At 36.6% G+C, this 17620-nt stretch overlaps 1 protein-coding gene across 7 annotated transcripts in view; it reads right to left on the bottom strand.

Moving 5' to 3' along the window:
- The window catches only part of LOC149798373 (la-related protein 1B-like), a 142719-nt gene that overhangs the window by 27909 nt on the left and 97190 nt on the right, over positions 1-17620 (bottom strand). For all 7 annotated transcript variants that reach the window (XM_089963526.1, XM_089963529.1, XM_089963530.1 and 4 more), the window contains exons 9-15: positions 16366-16561; positions 14039-14205; positions 13480-13604; positions 10605-10818; positions 6323-6458; positions 4032-4210; positions 3299-3420 (exon numbers count right to left, since the gene is read on the bottom strand). In XM_089963526.1, coding sequence (XP_089819652.1) covers positions 3299-3420; positions 4032-4210; positions 6323-6458; positions 10605-10818; positions 13480-13604; positions 14039-14205; positions 16366-16561 — 1139 coding nt within the window. The remainder of the gene's footprint in view (positions 1-3298; positions 3421-4031; positions 4211-6322; positions 6459-10604; positions 10819-13479; positions 13605-14038; positions 14206-16365; positions 16562-17620) is intronic.

The following is a 17620-nucleotide window of genomic DNA, read 5'->3' as shown; positions in this document are numbered from 1 at the left end:
TATCATTGGGAAATTACATGTCGGAATATGCACTCCAATTGAAATTTTATTTTAAAAAATATACAACTGTACTTGAAATAAAATTCTTTAATCCACTGCAGCAGATCTAATCAACACAATCCTTCTCCTGCATAAGTATGATCCACTGTTTCAGTGTAAGAATATTTTTTTTAGCTTTCTCATGCCGTGACTTTTTTTTATAGAGGCAACACATCACCTAAAGTGGAAACTGCAAGGACAAAAGTCAGATTTTTTCAAATCTGCACCAGTCTAGCACATTCTCACACTTCTGACGTCCATTTTATCATCAGTCCATCCAGGAATGCGATTAAAGTACACTAGAATTTCATTCATGTTGATGATCATATTGTTGGCGAAACCATTTGCTTCTCTTCTGGCCTTCATGAATTCATCACATGATTTGATTTTCTCCAGATCTTCTGGGTGATGCTGGGTCATCGATGTCCGTACATGAAGCATTATGTTGTGCCACTTTAAAAATTGTTCCATCGTTTCAATTTATTTTCAAAATTACCATGAATACCGGTGAAAAGGAACCAAAGTTAGCTTCCATATCTTGGCCGTCATTTTATATTAAAAAAACAATTTGTTTTGGGCACACTTAAAAGAATTCAGTCGGCCTCCAAGGTCAGCTTGCTTTGCAATAAAATAACCTTTGTATTGATATCCTTTAAAAAAACAACAAACCAGCCTCAGAGTATCCAAAGTCGGCTTCTGAGGTAATAAAAATAAACTGTCTTCGACGTCTTGTCGGTAAGTTCAAAGATGGAGTTTACTGCTTGCTGCCAGCTGTGTTTATTCACCACCCGAGCTTCAAAGTTGATTGTCTGGAGTTTATTTATAAAAACATCTTTGTTCTTAAAAAAAAAATGCTTCACAAGCTAGCAGTATTGTACACCAAAACAAGCCTGGGAGTCCAAATCACAGAATACAAGTAACCTTGAAGTGACAGCCAGTAAAACCACTATAAGAAATATAATTCATACATCATTAATTATATCAATTAGCCAGCAGTCAAGGCATATAGTCCAATCCTCCAATTCCTTTATTTATTTACATTAAAAGACCGTAAACCTATGTAGAAAAGTCATTAATACATAGAGTTTACCATTGCATAAACATATTTATTAATACTTCCAATGATGCTGGACAGGGATAGCTTTCTGAGTAGGGTGAAACGTACATAGCATGGAAAATTCTTTAATTATGAGCAAAAGATAAAAATTTAACTTTTATTACTGAAACAAAATACATGTCATAGAGACCTTTGATAGGAAACACTAAAGAAGATGCTTCAAATTATCATCTTTCATCATTCTAACATCAGTACCACCCAAAAAATGATGCTTAAACACAAGATTTTGATAAAATCACTAAACCGTGAAATAAAGGCCAGCCTCCTCTTTATGCAACTGTATGTACCCAAATGCATCCCTCAAAATAGCTTTTTGATTTTAGGAAAGACTTGTATGAATACAGAATGCCCAAAACACGTGATCTTGAGATATACGTAAGCACTAATCTGGCAAAATAATAAATATTGGTGGCAATAAACATTTTATTCTGCAATGAAGGTATAGTGCTCACCGACATGCATCCCTCCACCAAGTTTCATGGTTCTCAACTGACAGCATAAACAAAACATGCAAAAAACCTAAATGGTAATACTGTGACCATTTCTGCACATGGGTACTATCAGAGATGTACACAGTCATCTAGGTGAATAATTCTAGCTTAAACAGTTAAAACACAATGCTTACAAAGTTAAAAGTTAGTGAAGCATGAAACATTAGTCACAGAGACATACTTCTGTGATCTGGGTGTACTCGAGATGCATACCCTCACAAAGTTTCATGAATATACTAGGTACTAAAGTACATGTATGTATACAAAGTGCAAATGATATTGTTCACCTGGGCAACTGACAACTGCAGGCTTGATACAGCAAATTCAACATGTAGTGAGATTTCTTTTGGAAGAAAAGTTTGGTGGACTTGGTTGCCAAATTGCATCATTCACCTAACAAAATTGGTGATAATAAGAGTTCCTTGATTGACATATCTCTACTGGCAGAAAATAATTTCCAGGAATTCAAGATATGACCACTTCTTCCTTTAACTGCAGTGTGTTGAAACCATCTCCAACCTTTCTTCAGTGACAACATCAAATTAGTTGCTATGGTGGGCACAATGGATTGGAACAATTTTCATTTAGGACCAAGCAGACATCATTAGAAGTCTTTCTGTCAAAGCCCCATGCCTAAATGGCCATCCATTGATGGTGAGTAATGACAACAATATTTTCAAGACAACCACCAAGGCAGCCGTACTGAATATATTAGAACCTAGCAGAAGAGGTCTATTGGTGAAAACTCCAATGCTGATATAGCCATCCATTCGGGAAAAGTAGAGATATAGATGCCCAATTTATACGCATGGATCTCACTCATTATCAAACTTGTTCAAGATCTAGAATAATAAAAGCATATATTCCAAGTTTTATCAGAATTATACCACAAATGCAGTTCCCCCCCAACATGCTGACTGGTAAGAAGCTCAAATAATTACAAGCATTATCACCTCATTAGCATGCAATGATCTTGGTCTTCATCTCATTCACAAAGTTAATGATACAAGCACACATTCCAAGTTCAATCAAATTATGGTCCCAAGCTGAAGCAATGTCAACAAGATTAACCAATCGATGCAGATTACTTCTTCAACATGCACAGATCTCGCTCATATCCACTTGTGTGAGATCATGCTCATATCCACTTGTGTGAGACTTTATGATACAAGCTCATGTTGACTGAAAATGGATATAAATATGGACTTCAGAATGATAACATGCAATTTTTGACAGAGATAGATGCGTAGTGGATAGTGCATGATGGACAGAGGGCAATACCATAAGCTCACTATGACCAGGCGAGTTAAAATCCCTGACCTAAATGCAAACAATTAACCAAAAAGGTACATATATATATATACATAGTTAGCCCTCTCCCCATGGGGCAAGTTGCTAAGAACCCCACTCGAAATCGTTGCAAAGGACCATGGAAAAAAGAACGGTGAAATGCCATAAGGCTGGAAATGTGTGATTTTATGTGTGCAGATGCCAATGCCAGCAGTACAATAGTTCTCCCATGTATGTCTCTCGTCATACTCAATTGGGTTTGAACCCATGACCTGCATCCAAGGCGGATGCTCTAACGAATAGACCACTAGAGCGGTGTAGGGTAAACTAAAAAAACACATAATTCAAGCATATTCTATACCTGTTTGATGTGGAATTATTCCGAGACCGTGATGGCCTATGCTCCCTGTAGTCCATGATCCAGCCTACATGACCCTCAACTGGTGGATTATTGCTGTGTTTTGTCTTTCTCTTGCGAGGCGTCTAAATGAAGTAAAAACAACATTAATATTCCACTTCTTCAGCACACCATAGTGAATTGTGTATGACATGGTGGGCAGAAAATGTATATTAAAAAAAAAAAAGCAATTGTTTTGGTTACATTCTTGAAGTAAGACATACATAAAATTATTTTCAATCAGGCACAACCAACATCTTTGAAAACAAATGATGTACAAAATATATACACCAGTTTACAATACAACTCTATGAACAAAATAAACGGCTAGAATAAATGTTTGTATAACTGGATTATGTTATTTGATATGGCATTCTTTAAGAAACAAATCTGAAAAATAACGACCCTCACATGTGATAAGGCAGACTTAACATCACAATTCTTTTTATAAGGGTTTGGTCACATAAAACTTGTGGATTTTATTTGTTATGGCATTTCATTGTAAAACTGAATCTGACAATAATATCAAAGATTCTGTTAATCATGCCATGTATTTCTCACAATTTGTATGACTTCGTTTTGCAGGATTTTATGGAAAGAATGTCCAAATTCATCCATTTCAAATAGAGAAAAACACAGGTTACCATTTTTATTATCATAAACATATAAATTTTTAAGGGTTTGTTTTGTTTCTGACCTGTGGATCAGGCGGCCGAGTAGAATCTTTCGCTACGGGATAGAATCTGATTTTTTCTGAATTTTTTCGTTCTCTTGGAGTCCTTGGGCCCTTTTCTTGTCGTCCTGGTGTAGAGGGAACGTATGCGGGAAGGGATCGTGCTACCTCCTGTACTAGTGGTGGAGATGGCACAGTCAACACTGTAAATTCAAGATCACATGACAAATACTGAAAACCAAGCGTAAGAGGTATTTTCTCAAATCTTACAGAAACGAAGATGTACACTCAACCAAAGAAAAGCAAACATCATATCAGAAGATGTTATCATCTTTATTTTTTATCAAGACTACATAAATTCAACAATTCTCAAAACTTCTGAGGAAGGTTCTTAGTGTTTAGTTTATGTATCCCTGAAATACAGAACTAGCAGTGTTTTCATGAAACAGATGTCCCAATCACAGGCCAAACAACTACAGGTGCTCGACGTGAGCTTGATGTTGAGAAGAAAAAAAAACAACAATAATCTTAAGGAAAATAAATCATACATAGTGACAGAAATACCTTAGATTACCCCCATGACCCATTCTGACATAGGACCATCTTTTCCTTCAGATTATTGTTTTTTTTTCTCAACATCAAGTTTGCGTTGAGCACCTGTGCTAACAACAGGCCTAAAATCCATCGTTCAAATGTATAACAAGAAGTGTGTTCACGAAAAAGCTGTCACCACCACAGGCTTAAAAGCATCATTCAAACATATAACTGGAAGTCTGTTCATAAAACTGCAAAACCATCACAGACCTAAAAGCATCATTCAAACATACAAGAGTGTTCATGACACAGATGTCCCATCACAGACCTAAAAGCATCATTCAAACATACAAGAGTGTTCATGACACAGATGTCCCATCACAGACCTAAAAGCATCATTCAAACATACAAGAGTGTTCATGACACAGATGTCCCATCACAGCCCTAAAAGAATCTTTCAAACATACAAGAGTGTTCATGACACAGATGTCCCATCACAGACCTAAAAGCATCATTCAAACATACAAGAGTGTTCATGACACAGACGTCCCATCACAGACCTAAAAGCATCATTCAAACATACAAGAGTGTTCATGACACAGATGTCCCATCACAGACCTAAAAGCATCATTCAAACATACAAGAGTGTTCATGACACAGATGTCCCATCACAGACCTAAAAGCATCATTCAAACATACAAGTGTTTCATGACACAGATGTCCCATCACAGCCCTAAAAGCATCATTCAAATATACAAGAGTGTTCATGACACAGATGTCCCATCACAGCCCTAAAAGCATCATTCAAACATACAAGAGTGTTCATGACACAAATGTCCCATCACAGACCTAAAAGCATCATTCAAACATACAAGAGTGTTCATGACACAGATGTCCCATCACAGCCCTAAAAGCATCATCCAAATATACAACTACAAGTCTATCCATGAAACAGATGTCCCGTCACAGACCAAAAAAAACATCATTCAAATATACAAGAAGAAGTGTGTTCAAAGATGCCCTGCCACAGGCCTAAAAAGTTACATAAAATGCATGGATTACCATATATAACATTCTGTGGATTATTGGTTGTTCAAATTTATAACTGGTGATGTAAGCCATGGCAATTATAAAATGTTCAACTGTCTGTCCAGCTATTATCCTGTCTTTTAAACCCACTGTAGAATTTCACCAAACATTTTATCTTACTCGTCTGTATTGTACAAATGTACACAAGGTCAACTGTTTTAGCTTTTACCCCTGGGATAATTGGGTGGGAGTCCAAAAGTCAAATTTACTGAAAATTTCAATGACATTTGAATATTTTTAATAACAATGTTATATTTACAGGCATAGCATTATGACCATATATGACAGCCTGCAGGTTATGATTTCCAGGTCAGTGCCCCATGAGGAGTGTGGATATGTAATATAATTGATCTTATTCCACATCTTACCCCCACCCTTTTTAACATTATGGGGCTCCATTCAGGCCTGAAACATTCATCTTTCTGCTTATCCTCATTTAGCATCTTAATTGGTCACTCCTCATTTAGCATACCGATTGGTCACTCCTCATTTAGCATACCAATTGGTCACTCCTCATTTAGCATACCAATTGGTCGCTCCTCAGTTTTTCCAAGTTTAGTTTACAAGGTAACCTGGCTGACGACTCAACAGATGCACAGACAGGACAGATTACAATATATCCACAAAAGTGGATATTTGAGGATCAAATCAGTTCGATTTTTATTTTATTTTTAAATGATCTGGCAGCTTACCTTGTGTGGGTATGCTAACTGGGGGAGGCGGTGGTGGCACTTGAGGATTTTCAAACTTGGGTTCCGCTGCAGTCGTCATAGTATAGAACTCTTCCACACTAACAAGGTTCACCGTCTTGAAATCCTGAAACTTGCTCTTTAAAAGATTGAAAGACCGTTTACAGTGGAAATACAGTTCATTATAAACCAACTCATGATAATATTCTAATTATGGCTTATGTCTATTATTCAGCTAGTTCACTTGTACAAACTTGCAATATGTTCTCCTAGATGTCTATGTCCCACCATGTCCCCACCCCAAAATTAAATTCAAACTTGGTGAAAATCAATGATAAAGAAACCAATTTTCCAGACAAACCGTCTCCCAGAAGTGACTGGATAAATGGCTTGTGTAGGTCCCAATTCAAGAATAGACCATTTCATCCTATTAATTTCTCAATGTTGAAACAGCTCAGATATTCATTTTCAAACCGCCATCTGTGGTGGACAAATTGGAAGCCAAATTTGCACCATTTTCATTTACAACAAAGCGTACATTATTATGAGCCTATGAATGAAAACCCAATGTCATAATGATCATCAATCAAGGGGTAGTAATAATACGATTTTAAGACAGTCGTCAAGGCAGCGATACTGGAAGTGCAACTAGCACCATATAAAACTTAGGACCAACTGGGTATCATTATAAGTCTAGTGGTCAAAACCTAACATTGATACACTATCCATCAGAGTAAAGTTGAAATAATATTTGCAAGATATCCAATATGGTCACCGCAGTGAGAGCTAGTAATTTTCATTTATGACAAAGATGACACCACAAGAATTCTTCTGATGAAAAAATAGCTACGTCAAAATGACATTTCATTTAAAAGGATTAGCAAAATATGGTTTTCCAGATGACCATAAATTAGACACAACATCAACATTTTAAGTTCGGAACTAAAAAATAAAACCAAACAGTATGGAGTCTTTTACTGGAATAGACATACTGATATGACCATTCATTCAATAGTAGTAATAACAAGATCTTCAAGCAGGCCACTATGTCAGCCATATTCGACATCAGACTGGCACCATTTTTATTTAAGACAAACTAGACATTGTAAAAAAGTTTCAGGTGAAAATACCATGTCAATATGGAGGAACAGTGATAAGATTGCTGATGTGGCAGACATAGTGGACACTAAATTGGCACCATTTTCAATTAGGATCAAACAGACATAATGGGAAGTCTTTTAGTGAAAATCTCATGATGATAAAATCATCCACTGAGGAGTAATGATAACAAGATTTTCAAGATGGCCACTTTGGTGTCCATGCTGGATGTAGATTGGACAGTTTTTATTTAGGACTAATAAGATATCATAAGAAGTCTTTTGCAGAATACCCCATGCTGATATGACAATCCATTCAGGGGTAGCAATAAAAAGATTTTCAAGCAGCTTGCTATGTTGGGAATACTGGATGTCAGACTGGTACCATTTTCATTTAGGACCAGAGAGACACTGTAACAAGTCTTTTAATAAAAGCACAATGCTACTACTATATCCATCCATTAAGAAGACGTGTTGATAACATTCTCAAGATGGTCATGGTGGCAGCCATATTGGATGTCTCATCAGCACCAATTTCATTTAGGACCAACTAGACCATAGGATAAATGTAAGAAAGTTTCCTGGCAATCCTTTAAGTACTTTAGGAGGAGTAGTAATAACAGACTTGTGCTAATGGACACACAGATGGATGGATGGTCAACAAACAAAGACCATCCCATAAGCTCATCTTTACTCTGTCCAACTGAGTGAAAAATAAACAACAGGTGAAATTGCTTCCTAGACATTCATTATATACTGGCTGGACTAAAATCCATTCAGGATCTGAAATGTGACACTGATACTCCAACCAATAATGCCAACTGATATCATAAAATACTTGTCTCACAGTCACAAGTTGATATACTCAACAAAAAATGTGCTCCACTGCCAGCAGACATTAGAACTGCATGCATTCTGATCAATGTGTATCCCTTAGTATGTATAAACTCGTCAGGTATGTTATGTCCTAACACAATACCATCTCATCTTTGCACACAAAAAATCTGTATGAACAATGTCACTCTGCAATGGTGGGTTGGATGTTGTGTTTAGAGTTTTCATTCCACAAAGTTTCTCTAGTATACAGAACAGACCAATTGATACCATACTTAAAGAACCAATATGGGATCTTCCTTTAAAAAAAAAAAAAAAAAAAGAGTGACTGCAGGGCAGCATTAGCTGCTCTCTCATTTCCATAATGCCGATGTAACTGGGTAGACCATAGTGTACTTCATCCCAACTGTATAAGCAGATCACATTTATGTACGACTTGATGTAACAAGGGATGTCACGTAATTGTTTCAAATAGTGCAAAGATTTAAGCGTGACTCACTTTACTGACAACAATGGAGGCTGTATTTGATAACTGGCTGGAGACGGTGTTGTGGAGTGTTACAAAACCACCTGTATAAAAAACAAGGTTCAAGTATCACCAAATTTACCAACGCAGTAATGGGAAGACTGATTTTTCTGCTGCCAGATGGTGGAAATGGTGGAATCAAATTTGGTTTCGGATTGCAAATGGTTCAGTATTTGAGCCTAATGGTGGGTTTGTTGGGATAGTCAGAGGATAGTTTGGTAAAAAAAAAAAAAACAGTTCTGCTCATCTAAAATAAAATGGTGGTTACTTTACCTCGGCATACAGGGAAGTTCAAAATGTTCCTGGCAAAAGTCTGAATCCCCTAGTGTGTAAGAATTGTAGGCATGACTGCAAACTGACCTATACACAATCAAGCCATAGTCCAGTTTCAATATTGCCAAGTCCTGCAAAATCAGAGCAAGACCTTCCAGCCTGCTTCCCATTGTTTGCCACAAATTGTTTTAATCCTGGGCTTTTGACATTAGTAACCCAGGCATCTAATCTGTTAAAGCATTTAACATTAGTATCCCAGGTATCTAATCTGTTAAAGCATTTGACATTAGTACCCCAGGTATCTAATCTGTTAAAGCATTTGACATTAGTACCCCAGGTATCTAATCTGTTAAAGCATTTGACATTAGTACTCGAGGTATCTAATCTGTTAAAGCAGCCGGATCCTCTCCACCGACACGGAATGTAACCAATGGCAATCAGGTGTCTCCATTAGTCGACTCTTATGAGATGAAGGAAGATGCATTAGGTCTATCCTACAACCCCAAGCTCTCTTTGATTAAATTTAATAATATAAATTATAAAATAAGGCTATTGGCAAAACTACCTAAACCCTCAAAAGAACACAGTTGGGATGGGGGTGGGGGATACAAAAAATTGGAGAATTTTGTTACTGTTTTATTATATTTGTTTCTTAAAGTCTGAATTCACGGTATTAGCAAATAATTATTTAAATCTTGTGCATATTCCAAGTCTAAGAGGCATTTTCCAATGCTCAAGGTTCTTCAGTTTTCTTACAAGTTTCAGCCAAGTACGGCCACTGGTTTGCAAGATAAAAGAACGGTTGAAGAGTTTACAAGGAGAATATTTTTTTGAGCAAAATTCAAAGACTTTTTCAAGAAATCCAAGAATTTTTCAAGGTAGCCTTTCAAATTCTAGGCTATGTCAGTGTTGTACAAACAATGCACCTCTACTGCCACTGGAAAAGTGACACCTGTTTCACACCCTTGTTACAGAGAAATCGCACGTGTATGCAACCGTTACTGTGCTTTGTGTGGTTCTCTTGGGTCATCACATGATGGTTTCATGACATCACAGTAATGAATGATCCAATAGCTCAAATGTTTGTTAGAAAAGCAAGTCAAGAATTTTGATGGAATAAAACATTATCTGTTTCTTTATTGTTTTTGTCAAACAAATGGGTCAGAAAAATAATTAAGAGTTTGCATGGAGACGGGGAATCACAGTCTTTAAGTAATTTTGTCTTTAGCATGGCTGAGCTTTGCCAAAGACATAGTAATCCCTTGACCTTTGTCTCGCTGTGAACTGCAACCTAGATTCAATTACTCAAGCCATTCAAAGATGAAACAAAAACATTCTCATTCTCAGAGCCAAAATTATAATTTCTGATTGGCTGATGCCTGAGCTGTGTTCAGAGGATGTAAGAACAGTTTTTGCTGAAACAGTGCAAGCATGAGTATGTTTGTATAACCTCAAGGCCAGGGCATTTGAGTTAATTTGTATAAAATAGTTTTACAAAAATTCAAAATAATTTTATTTTAAAATTGTTTCCTGATTTTTGTTTTCGTTTACATACCTCCAAGCTTCCTTCCTGCAGGTCCTGCTCATAGTAATACAAGCCATCATTGATGGCCTTAGTCATGTCCGCTGTTATTTTAGCCCTGGCCACATGACCACCTGTGCGATCGCCACCTGGATGTTTGCGGAATGCTGGTGGTGTCTGTGTCACGATGAGAATCTTGTTAATTTCACTGTCGGGGATCTCGTAATCATCATCATCATCATCAGACCTGAAAAGACATTTAGAGAATACCAATAGAAAGTAAACTTACAGACAAGCAATGCAACAATCCACTGATTGCACATGCTACAAGCAGACTGAGAGGCATAAGAAAATACAACAGTCCACTGATCTGCACGTTACAAACACATTGCCAGACAAACAATGCAAAAGTCTACTGATCTGCACGTTACAAGCAATATGACAGGCATAAGCAATACAACAGTAGAGATGCCAACAGGTACCCACCAGTTGATAATAACCAGGGTAATAAAATGAACAATGGGTACCTGTTTTAAAAAAAGTTTTTAAAGGTCAGATCAAGACACAGAATAACATATACAGTTTGAGGCTCATGTCATGTGCACATTTATTCATCAGTACATGGGCTCGTATGGTTCCTTACAATTTACTTGTCATACATGTACTATACAATAATACGAGGGAGGACACTTCTTTTCTCACATGACCCATTTAGGAATCAACGCTGATATTTCAAGCTAGACCGTCTTAACTTTGTATGCATTTATGTGCCATTGTTCTTGCAACTTAAATGTGCTTGTTTTGAGATCCTGATGACATTAACTGGGTCAATAACTTTCATCGACAGCGACACTAAGTACCAATTAAGAAATATTAGACGAAATAAAATTTAAATACGTACTATAATTCAAATAAAGCACAACAGAAATGGCCGGTTTAACTAAAGCCATTTCTGCCTAAAGTTTGTGGCCCTGAAGTCAGTATTAGCTGTTCAAGGCTGCTATTGACATATTTGTTTACTGGACTCTTCTTTTATGAGTGAGAAACCCATGACAGTTATTTTTGTCTTGGCAAAGGCAACACAAAAAGTTGGTTACTGTAACATGAACAATATTAGGAAACAAATATTGAAATGGAAAACTATACAGAATGAAATTTTTCACTGAAATATTTAAATATTAAGGGAAATCTTTATTATTTAATAACACTGTAAAAAAATTAATCTAATAAAAATTCATGTGTAAAGTGATAATGTCTGCATTCATTTTACATGAAACAGTTCCAGGAAAACAGACTGGATTCTTGAACATGAAACCACTTTTAACAGATTCATCTGTAGTGGAGCAGTCTAAATTGAAACTAAATGGTGCCAGATATCATAAAAATCCCAGGCTGTATCGATGTGACTTGTGGATGTTATAAGACTGAAAAATGTAAGGAGAGGGACTGTTAAACTTATAAACAGGTTGCACCAGACAGTTGTTAAGGGACAAACCATGGCAGGTCAATGATGCTAAAACAATCATCATTTGTGGACTTAACTATTTGCAAAAGTTACTGAAGGCAAGTGTTATGCATAATTTATAAATTTCCTTTTTGTTTGTACTAACTACTAATCCACATGGATTTAGCCAATTTGTGACAAAAATTTTAACTGCAAATCCAGGTAAGTAGCAAAAATAAATGTGCAATAAATAAAGTACATATGTATGTTTTTGATAGTTTTCTGTAATTATTGCATGTAATATATAGATTGCTCTTTTAATGCTCAGATTACACTATTTTGCCACTTATATTAACAATAATTACCCTCATACCTCTCTTGGTGGTTGGCATGTGTGAACCTACAACAAAGCAGTTCAGGTTCACATTTAATACAATTTCCCTTTGATTGGGTACCCAGGTAATTGATTGTTAGGACTGAAGGCAACCTGGTAGTAATTTCACAAAATTTTGACATCTCTATACAACAGTCCATTGATCTGCACATTAAAAGCACAATGACACGCAAAAACAATTTGCACATGCTACAACCACACTGACAGAAAAGCAATGCAACAGTCCACTGATCTGTACATGCTACTATGAACATTTTTATTTTTGAGATAAGATAAAATACTAAATGCAATACCCACAATCACAATAACTTTAAATATATGCACAGGCATGAAAATTAAAATACTTTTCACAAATCCCATTACAAGGAAAAAATTGTGTTCTGACCTTGCCCCAACCCCCCGACATTGAAATGGTAATTAACACACTAGTTGGGGCGCATTGTTTGAAATTGCTCCTGGGCTTCCTACCATCCTAATCTGGTACTGGGTGGAGGCGATACTCGACAGGTTAGCTAAGCACAAATTAAATATGAAGACAGCTTCAAAGTCAAATGGATTGCATGTCTGAAAGGCCCCGATAATTTGATTATTTTGGTAAATAGTTCTGTCCCATTCTTTTGATTAAACAAAATATCCCACATTCAAATACAGAATTTGAGCCAGCATCATTCAAACTGTAGGACTTTGGTACATTGGTTCATTCAATTTGGGCCAGCATCATTCAAACTGTAGGACTTTGGTACACTGGTTCATTCAATTTGGGCCAGCATCATTCAAACTGCAGGACTTTGGTACATTGGTTCATTCAATCTGGGCCAGCATCATTCAAACTGTAGGACTTTGGTACATTGGTTCATTCAATTTGGGCCAGCATCATTCAAACTGTAGGACTTTGGTACACTGGTTCATTCAATTTGGGCCAGCTTGTCATGGATTACAGGAATATTGCAAACCTTGAAGCAACACTATGTATGTACAAGTACATTTTTTAAAAACAGATAATATAGCACACATGGGCTGACCAGAACGCAACACTTTTGTTCTGTAGCAGAGAATGGTCTGTGCCTTACCACTCCGAAAAGTTGTTTCTTCTGCCTACTCCCTCCAGTTCTAACTCCTCATCAAACATGAAGTCTAACTCCTCTGGTTCCTCTTTTTGTTTCTTCTTCTCACCGAAACTTGCAGAATCTTCCTCCTACAACAAGCAGTGTTAATAATGAATGAAAAATAAATGAATATATATATTCATAACACCACATGGATGAGACGGCAGAAGAACAGATTGAATCGTACAGTGTCATTCTAGCAAAGGCCTAACCACACCATCTCTAAACTGCCTATGTACAAATTGTTAAGATAATACAGCTGTCTCTCACTCATGTAAAAAAATGCCAAAATGGAACATAAAATCCTATTATGATTATGTGAATTGTGCAAAATTATCGTTTTAATTTTATTTATGTTAAATATATCAGCTTGCTCTTAAATCTAAGGGGGACATAATGTACATTTTTAAAAATAATAAATTTCCACGACACTCCAGTTTTGTACATAAATGAAATGCCCCACAATATATACTTTTAGTAACTTTAACTTGTTAGTAAACAGGTAATATGAACATAATCATACCTTTTTCTTAGCCAGTTTAACTCTGCGTTTGACCTCTCTCCACTCTCCTTGCAGTTCAGGTGCACTTGATGAAAGCACTGGGGTGGACAAATAATCTGAATAACTGGATCGATGGCCTTCCCCATTCTCAGACCTTGTGTCTTCATCCATCTCCTCCTCATTGGATGCTGTATCACAGAAAGCAAGTTGTTAAAAATAAATTAACAGTACAGACTCTAATCCCTAACTAAAAGTTCTGGACATAAATAAGTCCAAATATATTTATTAAGTATTAAGTACAGCAGTTGTTATGCTTGCAGTACACGAGACAGAAAATACTACTGAGAAATCTTATGAAGACTTGTACACATTCGCTTGCTGTTTTTTTTGAAGGTCTTACATTAGTTAACACCAATCACACATGTTTTGATGCAGGAAAAATGTCATCTCCAAATTTATAACAATAAATCCACATGTGCACAAATGTCAGAACAGGTACTTTCTTTCTATAAAATGGGAAAATATGAAAAAGCTTGGCAATATCATGCTAAAGTATATGCAAATACATGCATTTCTCATGGAAAATCAACCTAGACTGGAAGGCAGGTACTGAACCCACAAAATCTATTGTTTACAAGTACTATGATCAACTGAGGGTCGCAGGTGGCTGAGTGGCCTAAGGCACTTGCCTTTACAGCTCACTGGCATCTCGCCCCTGTCCAGATGCATTAAGAGTCTTGGCTTGTCCAGTGTGGATATTGGAGAAAGCCTGACAATAGCTACCCACGGGTTAGTGATTCTTCCCAGCCATTTTCTGGGTTCTTCCTCCACCAAATGCTACGATTAGCTTAAAATATGCTGAAAAATGGCGTTACACCCACAAAACCAAACCAAACTAAACCTATGCACAACCAAGCTACCATGGTACTCTAACAATTCAAAAAGTATTATACTCAAAGGGCTGTTATGCTAAAACATATATGAGACTCGGGGAAGGCACCTTTAAAGTTGGGTACTCACCCATAGTTGCAATTTAAAATTTTCTTATAATTTTAATATAAACTCTTTGAAACCAATGTAGCCTGGCATCTATTTTTTTAAAACTGCCTTCCCTGGGTACCGTGTATGTTTCAATGGAACTGCCCTAAAGTTAAGTACCTAATGTTCTAATGTTTGATGACTTTATTGGTAGTTTTACAGTCACATATTGGTTTTTCAATATGTTACTATTATTAAAAATTTTCATTACACTAAAATAACCATTTATGTCCCAAAACTGTTATCTCTACTGGCACAATTTCTGTTCATAAAATGTCTGCATAAGTTTGTAAAATAGTGTCAACAGTGCACACCTGCATGAATATTTCTGATAGATTCTAGTGAATTTCGCTATTAAAAATGTTGTGGTTGACCAATCAGTACTGGATTTCACTCATTCAAATTCTGCAATTTGATCAATCATGACTATTGATAGTAAGAGGCCCAAGTGGCCCACCTGTTGACATCTACCTAATGCAAGGACAGTCTGCCAAGAAATCTGGGTCAATATGATGTATTTAAATAATGTGTCAGCCAAACTAGATGGCAGAGCAGCATGACTTAATTTACAGCTGTGCTTTTTAATTTTTCAGTATTTGTGGCCTTATTTGATCATGGACTGGCATCATTTGTTCAAGTCCAAAAGGTCTTCATGCCAGGATGCTTTTTTTCAAAATGTTTTCAGATTCTATTCAGCAATTTTGATGAGTAAGTCATTTAAAGGTTATCCCATATTTTGTATTGCCATCATTTTACAAGCTTTAAAGGCCTTCGTGCTAGGATGCTTTATGTCAAATTTGCTCAAATTTTTTTTCAAATGTTTTTGAGAAGTTGTTTCAATTTTTTAGTCATTAGTAACAAGGGCCATATTTGTTGATGGACTGGTATAAACTTAAAAAGGTCTTCATGCCAGAATGTCAAGTTTGGTTGAAAGTGTGTCAGTAGTTTTGAGATGCAGGTGAAAATTGCTAATGAATGGATATTACCATAAAGGCCCTTGACTTTACACCTGGCCTTATGGTCAGGTGAGTTGTTGTAGGTTTAACGCCATTTTTCAGCACAAAATAGGCTATACATAGCAGCCAGAATAACTGGTAGAGGAAGAACCCTGGAAAACCACAGGAAGAACCACCAACCCATGAGAAGCTACTGGCAAGCTTTCTCACGTACCCATGTTAGCCAAACCTAAGACTTGAACCCACACAGACAGAGGTGAGATGGCAGTGATCCGAAACGGTGAGTGCTTTAACTACTCGGACACTGTGGGCCTCTGGACAGGTGAGCTAAAATTCCTTAAAACTGTCTTTTACCTATCTGAGTAGGGTGTGGATTATACAGCTGACCAGGAACAAACTCTGGAACATCAGCATGAAGATTTGAAGTCCGTGCTATATCCGGGGGAACAGACATTGGCTGCTCATGTATTGGCCATTTCTCAGGGGTTATCTTCGCACGGACTTTGAGCTGGTCCTTTGATAGATCTAGCACCGTGCTATCATGTAGAGACTGAAAATAAAATAATTTATATTTTGAAGTCAAAGACAATTTATTTGAATTGAAAGTTATAGTTAATGTACTGTGTTTGCATTTGGTTTGGTATGGATCAAGTCAACTGCACCCTTATGCATGTTTTTACTCAATTACCTCTATGATAACAAGTTACATGTTGTTTACACTTATAGCCTTTGTGTAAATATCATAAATGCACTATAGTCTAGAAATACTGAACTGTGGTAGTAAAATTACTGGATGCAAATAACAAAAAGTTCAGGTGTAGTAAGGTACACGGCATAAGGTCAAACCAATCTCAAAAATGTAGTAGACAATAATTTTGCTTGCACCATATAAAAAATGAATATAGTCGGTTGGATCGTGAGGTTGAGAACATGAGCACTGAAATGTTTAATATTTTGTGAAGCTTTTCTAACAGACGAATAATTACAAAGTATTTTGAACATTTTGTTAAAATTTTAGTTTGTAAGTAGTAGATATACTGTGCTGCAATTAGGTTCCCCCATGTATTTCCTACTGTACTTGCTTTGAATATATGGCAGAGAAGTTGGTTTTTTTTAATGTGATTTTTTCTGATTTTGCCTTCTACAATTCTGATCTTGAATACGGGTCCTCCAGCACAAATACATTATGAGTAACCAAGTCTTGAGTGAAACCTTTTTGTTGGCACCATTTTCATTTAGGACATCATAAGAAGTCTTTTAGTGAAAACCCCATATTAATATTACCATCCATTCTGGAGGAATAGTCGTAAGATTTGAATGTGACCACAGTGGACATACTGGATGTAATATCAGCACCATTTCCATTTAAGACAAACCATACATCATTTGATGACCCCTGGTGAAAATCACATGTCAGCAAGAGTAGCATTAAAAATATTTTGAAGATGGCCACCATGGCCATATTGGGGTCAGATCAGCACCATTTTCTTTTAAGACCAACGAGACACTATACAAATTCTGGTGAAAACCTGTCAGTACAACTTTCCATTTTCATTAGGAACCAACTAAGGACATCACAATTAGCGTTTTGGTGAAAACTGACAATCCG

This window comes from Sinohyriopsis cumingii, chromosome 6 (genome assembly GCF_028554795.1).
Source record: "Sinohyriopsis cumingii isolate HCF-2022 chromosome 6, ASM2855479v2, whole genome shotgun sequence".
In the NCBI taxonomy this organism is placed as follows: Eukaryota; Metazoa; Mollusca; class Bivalvia; order Unionida; family Unionidae; genus Sinohyriopsis; species Sinohyriopsis cumingii.
Note: the sequence above shows the minus strand (reverse complement) of the source record. Positions and strands in the feature narration are given on the sequence as shown.